At 44.5% G+C, this 8,313-nt stretch overlaps 1 protein-coding gene across 1 annotated transcript; it reads left to right on the top strand.

Annotated features, from left to right (window-relative positions):
- The first annotated feature begins 464 nt into the window (after positions 1–464).
- On the top strand, positions 465–1,961 carry LOC119057276 (germ cell-less protein-like 1). The gene has a single exon (XM_037155967.2). It carries the CDS (start codon positions 465–467, stop codon positions 1,959–1,961), a length of 1,497 nt encoding a protein of 498 aa, XP_037011862.2.
- The last annotated feature ends 6,352 nt before the right edge of the window (positions 1,962–8,313 follow it).

Genomic DNA, 8,313 nt, shown 5'->3' with positions numbered 1-8,313 from the left:
GGCAGAGCACAGGCCAGGTCCCCAGTAGGGGACACTTGAGAGGCAACCACACACTGGTGTTTCTCTCCCACTCTTTCTCCTTCCCTTCCCCTTCCCCTGTCCCTAATAAATAATAAGTAAGTGCAATGTTTTCAAAAAAGCCTCTGGTTCCGTCATTTCCCTCCTAGAGAAACATTCTCAGGGAAAACCTGCGGCTGGCAGTTTTCTAGCCACCCGGCAAGGGGCCAGGCTCCCCGGAAGCCTGAAGGCCCGGAAGCCTGAAGGCAGGGGGCGGGGCCACAGGGGCTGAGGGGCGGGGCGAACGATGGAGAATGCCCGGCCTCCTCTGAGACGCGTGGGACTGCGTCATAGCGTCATAGCGTCCCAGTGAGAACTGGGCCTAGGCGGAGGGCTCCGGGCCCAGCAACGCCTTGGCAACCAAGTCTCCTCGGCCGTCTCTGTGGGGGCTCTGAGAGTCTTCAACTATGGGGTCCTTGGGCAGCCGGATCCTGGGGTACAGCGATCCAGCCCTAGCTGATCCGCATCAGTCAGAAGCCCGAGCAGGCCCCAGCTCTGGAAATGGCGACCATAAACGCAAGTGGAGCAGGCCAGCCGCGGGCCCAGAGTCTGAGGACGGCCCCAGGTCTCCAGATCGGGACCAGGAGCTCCAGCAGGTCGTCCCACCGAACCACGGTAAAAAAGTTAAGATCGCATCCGAGTGTGCTTACCAAACTTTATTTTTGAGTGGGGACACCAGTGACATTAAAATCTGTGCTCTGGGGAAAGTATGGTGCTTACACAAACGCTTTTTATGCCAGTCGGGCTACTTTGCTACGATGTTTAGAGGTTCTCGGGAAGGCTCTCACAACGAGATGATTGAGCTGCAGATTAATGACCAGAACATAGACACAGAATCCCTCCACTTTGTACTAGGCTCGTTGTACAGGGACCAATGTGTCATAAGGGAGCCCCTTCACGTGATAGGAGTTTTGGCAACGGCACACCTGCTTCAAGTAGAGGACTTAATTCGGCAGTGTGAGCAGACCATGGAGGACACAATTAGTGGGAAAACTGTCTGTGGCTATTACGCAGCAGCAGACACCTACGGCTTAGATTCTGTGAAGACGGCGTGCTTTGAATGGCTCCTCCACCATTTGATGACACATCCAAGTGTTGAGCTTTACAAGGGACTCAGAATAGACCTCATGAATCTGCTCACTTCTTCTGCTAATTTATTCGTAATGCAAAAGGAAATAGATGTATACACCACCCTTAAAGAGTGGATGTTCCTTCATCTTAACCCAGCTTGGAAAGGATCGGTGGAAGAGCTCCTAGTTCATACGAACGACTGGTTTCGCAGGCACCGAGAATGCGGTGGTGGCACCGCCTTCCTTGAAACCAGACAAGGCAGAGCATTTCAATCGGTTTTTAAAAACTTGAGGTTCCAGCATATCATCTGCGACCTGGGCTCCACAAGAGTTATTGAGCGAGACGCTCTGATACCTTCGGAATGGTTATCGCATGTTTATAAACAGCAGTGGTTCGCCTTGCTTAGAACACAGCAATGCGAGGAAATCGGGCCCCGATACATCGATAGAAAAGAACTGGAAGAATGCAGCATGCGATGCGGCAAGATGATTGTCGGGGATGGACGCTACGCCTGGGGGTGGTCAGCGTTCAATTTTGGCTTTCCTTTACGTGTCATCTTCTCCAGCCATTACGTCATTTTCAAGCAAAATAGGCTCCGTCAGCCATGCGATGCCCCAGCTTGTTTACAGCCTCTAAGAAACGTTGCATTCCGATTAACTGTGGTGCATTTCGAGTCCAGCGGAGAGATAAGTTTCCACAAGACAACCGGATACAAAATCCTCACCTTGGAAAAGGACGAGGAACGCGTGGTAATGAAGTTGGATAGCAGAGCTGTGAGATTCCCTTTACACATATTCTGTAACTTCCTGTTTATATCATCAGAAAATCCATGAAATCGAGCTTGCCAAGTAGGATATGTTAGGGTTTTGAAAACTTCTGATGATTCGCGTCATTTATTAGCCCTCCTCTTAAACACGATAAAGACGAAGAGTAACAGAAATGACATCTTTCCAGACGTAAAAACTATCATCGATGACCATCTTCGATTGATTTCTATGGACTGAAGAATAAAACAGTTCATTTCAAGAAAATATCTGTAAAACCAAATAGCGACTGCTGTCGGCATCTCCTGTTTTTCGTTTCTCATCAACAGACAGCTCCAAATAGACACGAGACTACATGCATGCATGTCTAAGGAATCAAAATAAATTCACCAGTTAGATCAATTTTACCCTAACACGGAGGCAAAATAAAGAATTCTCTTCCTTGCTAAAATCGTTGTGCAAATGTGTGGCTTTGACTGCGGCACTATTACATGAGAAGTGCCGAGGATAACCAGTTTTAAATAGCCAGACAGCCTCAGGTTTTATCACATTACAGACTTGCTGTATAACGTAGTGCTATTTTACAATTAATTCGCCCCGTGGCCCATGGACTCTATGGTTTGGAGACCTTGTATGGCTGAGTAATTTATCTGCAAACAGCTGTGCATATCTTCCACACTTAAAGGGTGCAAAAATGGACTGAAGGATATGTACACATTATATCATTATATAGTATCTATAGCATGTATTATTTGGTAGTATATTAACATGTATATCAGAAAATGTGTATTAGGAAATACATACATCGTAGCACATATGAAAGCATCATGGGGTTAGATGCAATTTTAGAGATGATATATGAATACATGTAAATACATGTTTTTATTACCCGCAAAGACCCAAGAAAAATAAATTTCTAAGTGGATGAATAGGTACTGTAATCTGAAATCTAGTTCCTTAAAAACTAGTGATTCCTACAGATACCCAGATATGAATAATTTCAAAGTATCTTTCTTTTTTATTTATGCTTCTATTGGGCTTGCTTTTCATTTTGCCAGAGTGTGCTGTGCTTCACCACAGAGGATTTGAGGTGACATTTGTTTCAAAATAGAAACCGATAGGATCAACAACATTATCCTTTAAAAATTATGTCTTCCAAACAGTCCCCGATGTAGGAAGAGAGGCGCGATTTGTCCAGTAACTGGTAAAACTTTCAAAGATTTTAGAGCACCTTAAGTGCTGCTGATGTTGCTTTCGATGATTGCCATTTTCTATGAACCGATACATATATATGTAAAATTGATATAGATATATATATATATCAATTATATCACATACTAATGGAGCACCAAGCATGCAGTCAAGAGCAATTTAATGTGCGTACCACAGCCATTTTTCAACTTTTATTTTCAAGGCCCTCGTGTTCTCAAAAACTGTAGGGATTTTGCAGTAACTTACATCACGATTCTTGTCTTAAAGATTTTATCTACTTATTTTTAGAGAGAGGGGAAAGGAGGGAGAAACAGAGGGAAAGAAACCTCAACGAGTGTTGACCTCTCCTGCGCCCCACATTGGGGACCTGGTCAGCAACCCAGGTGTGTGCCCTGACTGGGAATCAAACCAGGGACCCTTTGGTTCACAGGCCAGTGCTCAATCCACTGGGCCACACCAGCCCGGGCTACATGATGAGAATTAATGACATATATTTGAAATGTGTCTGGATTGAAAAGGTAAATTTTATCCTACTTGTCTTCTTTTTCCATTTCTCTTTCAATTGTTTCTCTACTCTGAAGATTGAGGAGATGGAATGGAATCTGAAAAGTTTTGAGATATACCTATTTGACAGTCTCTCTAGGGAAATGAGGGCATCTGTCCATTGATATCTCCTGAGGTTGAGGCTTAATTTTGGCATGCATAGAGTTCAATCTGTCCAGAAAACCAGTCATGAGAAGTGGAATATTAATTATGAGTTGTTGACTTACAGGGAAAGGAATGAGAGTCCATTGAAGGCTCAGATAGAGGCCCAGAGGGCTCAGCTATGACCTAAATTATTTACAGGCTTACTCATGTTTTGGTTTCGGCAGGGTTCATAAAGCAATGACCCCGAGTCATTTTGGAAAACTAAGAAGCATGCCAGTGGTGTATTTCTAATGCTATTGTTAACTCCTTTGTTCATGTGTAAAAGTAAGTAGAAACTTTAGGAATAAGTGGCAGTGATATCTATTAAACAAATAGACACTTTATGGGAGAATACCACAGGTTATTGGGGAACCATGGGCAATTCTACTTCCTTTTTTTAAGGATTTTATTTATTTATATTTATTATGCATTTATTTATTGTTTGAGTCTTTATGGACACTTTATTCAGGTGGCCATCAGTCTGAGAAGATGGTGGGTTATGTTCCCTAACAGACCATCTTACATTCCATTTCAAACGGGCCTCTTTTAGAGGGGGAAGAAAAGTGTAGGTAAGGGATCTGGAATTCAGGGAGAAGGTTAATCAGATAAAAAGCTCTGGGATTCTTTCATCTGTTGGCTTGTGATTCCTTATCTGTGTACTGACTGGGCTGTGGTATTTATCTGTGTCCTGGGAGGTGGTCTTAGATGTGTCCTAGGTGGTGGATGTCTCCTAAAAGGACTCAGATAACATCTGGACTGCTTGCAGTCCTCCTGGGGCACAAGGTAGAAGAACTGCTTGTGGTCTCCTGCAGTCAGGGTGGGTCATACCTTCAGTTCCTGAAACAATAGTGCTTTCTATACGTTAGTTGCTAAGTGTATTGACTATTACCTAAAACTGAAGTTTTTCCACTTTTATGTCCCCCGTCAGTTCCGTTCCTGGTCAGGGCACAGGGCTGGGTGACGGGTCAGGTCCTCATTTTTTGGGGGCGTGCAGCCCATCAGTGTTTCTCTCACACATGGATGCTTCTCTCTCTTCCAAGAAGTCCACTGATCCACACGTCAAAAGATTAAAGGAGCGGAGGCGCTTCAAACAAGTACCCTGAGGCAAGTAAGAGAAGTATTTTGGGTATGACAGGTAGTCCTTGGCAATGGAGAACAATCTCCAGCCACCTCCCACAGTTACCTCCAGGCACTGAGGCAGGGAGGAAACCTGGCTTCAGTGTGGCCACGTTCAGAATTGTGAACCAAAAGGGGCCACATACTAAACCTGCCAAGCTCAGGGACGCCTGCACGGCCACCTTACACGCTCAGAGACGGAAGTAACCACATAGCATGATCTGAAATGGAAGTTTTTAACTAAAAGCAGTTCATGGTGGGGAGTCACGCCCTGGGCTAGAATGTGCCTTGACAAACGTCAGTCTTTACCTTAATTTTGAGTCTGTCTACTGTCCCTTAGCATCTGTGATAACATACCCTTTGGAGTGTCAAAGTGTAACAGAATGTCGGGCTGTGCAGTTCTGAAACAGATTTGGGGCTCTTTTGCCCATCGCTGGAAACATAACTCCACAGCCTGAGTTAGGTGAAAAGGAAAGGAATTATTTATGTATTAATTTAAATGTTTTATTTTATTTAATTTTTTTATAAGTTTTTAAAAAGATTTTTTTTTATTTATTTAGAGACGGGGGAAGGGAGGGAGAAAGAAAGGGAGAGAAACATCAGTGTGGTTGCCTCTCACATGGCAGGCACCCTCTGGGGACCTGGCTGGCCTGCAACTCAGGCACTTCGGGCCCTGACTGAAATCAAATTGGCGACTCTTTGGTTCACAGCCCGAGCTCAGTCCACTGAGCTACACCAGCCAGGGATAGAATCGTGTATTTAAAAGTTATACAGATTTCACCCTGGCTGGTGTGGTTCCATGGATTGAGCACTGGCCTGCAAACCAAAGGGTTGTCACTTCCATACGCAGTCAAGACACATGCCTGGGTTGCAGGCCCGGTCCCCAATAGGGGGCGTGCAAGAGGCAACCACACACTGGTGTTTCTCTCCTTCTCTTTTTCCCTCCCCTCCCCTCTCTAAAAGTAAACAAAGCTTTTATTTATTTATTTTTAGAGAGAGGGCAAGGGAGAAAGACAGGGAGAGAAACATCAATGTGTGGTTGCCTCTTATGTGCCCCCAAATGGGGACCTGGTCCTGCAATCCAGGCGTGTGCCTTGACTGGGAATGTCACTAGTGACCCCTCAGTTCCCAGGCCAGCACTCAATCCACTCAACCACACCAGTGGAGGCTGCTGCTTTTTTCTTCAAGTCTTTTTTTTTAACTGCTATTCAAGTACAGTTGCCTCCATTTTCATCCCACCATTTTCCCATGCCCCACCCTCCCACCCCCCACCCTCAATCCCACCCCCTTTTGGCGTTGTCCATGGGTCCTTTATACATGTTCTCTGACGACCCTTCCCCTTCTTTTCCCTGTTATCTCCCTCACCCCTCTGCTCTGGTCACTGTCCGCTTCTTCTGTATTTCAAGGTCTCTGGTTCTATTTTGCTTGCTTGTTTGTTTTGGTAACTAGGCTCCACTTATAGGTGAGATCATATGGTATTTGTCCCTCACCACCTGGCTTATCTCACTTAGCATAATGCTCTCCAGATCCGTCCATGCTGTCACAAAGGATAGGAGTTCCTTCTTTCTTTCTGCTGCATAGTATTCCGTCGTGTAAATGTAACACCATTTTTTCATCCGCTCATTTACTGATGGGCACTTAGGTGGCTTCCCACACTTGGCTACTGCAGATTGTGCTGGTATGAGCATTGGTTCTTTTGAATTGGTCTTTTGGGATTCTTAGGGTATAATCCCAGCATGGTGATTGCCTGGTCAAAAGGCAGTCCCATTTTTAGTTAGTTTTTTTTTTTTTAAGGAAATTCTGTATTGTTTTCCACAGTGGCTGTGTCAGTCCACATTCCCACCAAGTCTGCATCCCCACCAGTCTGCATTCCCAGAATGTACCAGGGTTCCCTTTGCTCCAAACCTCCCCATTACTTGTTGTTTGTTCATTGCTTGATGATGGCCATTCCGATGAGTGTGAAGCAGAATGTCACTGTGATTTTAATCTGCATCTCTCTGATGGCTAGTGATGCTGAGCATCCTTTCATATGACTCTGGGCTCTCTGTATGTCCTCCTTGGAGAAGTTCTGTTCAGGTCCTTTGCCCATTTTTTAATTGGGTTGGTGGTCTTCCTGGAGTGGAGACCTGTGAGTTCTTTATCTATATTTGGATATCAAGCCCTTGTTTGAGGTATCATTGGTAAATATATTTTTTCCCATAGAGTTTGCTCCCCTTTTATTTTGCTGATGAATTCTGTAGCCGTGCAGAAGCTTTTTATTTTGAAGAAGTCCCACTTGTTTATTCTTTCCTCTTTGCTCCTTGCTCTAGGGGACACATCGGTGAAAATATTGCTGCATGGAGTATCTGAGACTTTCCTGCCTATGTTCTCCTCTAGGACTTTTGTGGTGATCAAGTTTCATTTTCTCGTTGCGTACAGCTGTCCAGATCTCCCACCAAGATGTGTTGAACAGGCTATTTTTACTCTAGTTTATGCTCCTGCCCCCTTTGTCCAATATTACTTGACCATGGAGACATGGGTTGCTTTCTGGGCTCTCTCGTCTGTTCCATTGATATGTGTGTCTGTTCTTATGAGAGTACCCAAGTGTTTTCATTACAGTGGCCTTGTAATATAGTGTGATGTCAGACAGTGTGATCCCTCCTGCTTTGTTCTTCTTCCTCAAAATTGCTGCCAGTGTTCGGGGTGGTCTCTGGTTCCGTATAAATTTTTGAAATGTTTGTTCTGTGTCTGTGAAATATGATATTGGAATATTAACAAAGATTGCATTGAATCTATAAATTGCTTTGGGTACTATGGGCATTTTGATGATGTTAGTTCTTCCACTCCATGAACACTATATATGTTTCCATTTGTTTATGTCTTTCTTGATTTCTTTGTTTCTTTTTTTATGATTTCATTTATTTATTTATTATTGGAGAGGGGGAAAGGGAGGGAGCAAGAGAGGGAGAGGAACATCAATGTGTGGTTGCCGCTTCGGCACCCCCTACTGAGGACCTGGCCCTCAATCCAGGTAGGTGCCCTGACTGGCGATCGAACCTGCGACCCTTGAGGTCACAGGATGGTACTCAATCCACGGAGCCACACCAGCCATAGTGGAAACCTATCTCATCTTATTAACCAATGTCAGCCCAATACATTTAATTTGAAAATAAGTGAAATAAAGAAATAAATAATATTACTTGCTGTCGCAAAGGGTAGAGCTCTTGCTTTCTTTCTCCTGCATAGAATTCCATTGTGTAAATGTGCCATGGTTTTTTGACCCACTCGTTTACTGCTGGGCCCCTAGGTTGCTCCCAGCACTTGGCTCTTGTAAATGGTGCTGCTTTGAACATTGGGGTGCATAGGTTCTTTTGGACTGGTGTTTCAGGGTTCAGAGGGGAGAGGGGAGGGAATTTCAGGGGAAAAG

This window comes from Artibeus jamaicensis, unplaced genomic scaffold, assembly GCF_021234435.1.
Source record: "Artibeus jamaicensis isolate MK-2021 breed Jamaican fruit bat unplaced genomic scaffold, CSHL_Jam_final contig_3331, whole genome shotgun sequence".
In the NCBI taxonomy this organism is placed as follows: Eukaryota; Metazoa; Chordata; class Mammalia; order Chiroptera; family Phyllostomidae; genus Artibeus; species Artibeus jamaicensis.
The sequence above is the reverse complement of the archived record's forward strand: the minus strand, read 5'-3'. Positions and strand labels throughout refer to the sequence as shown.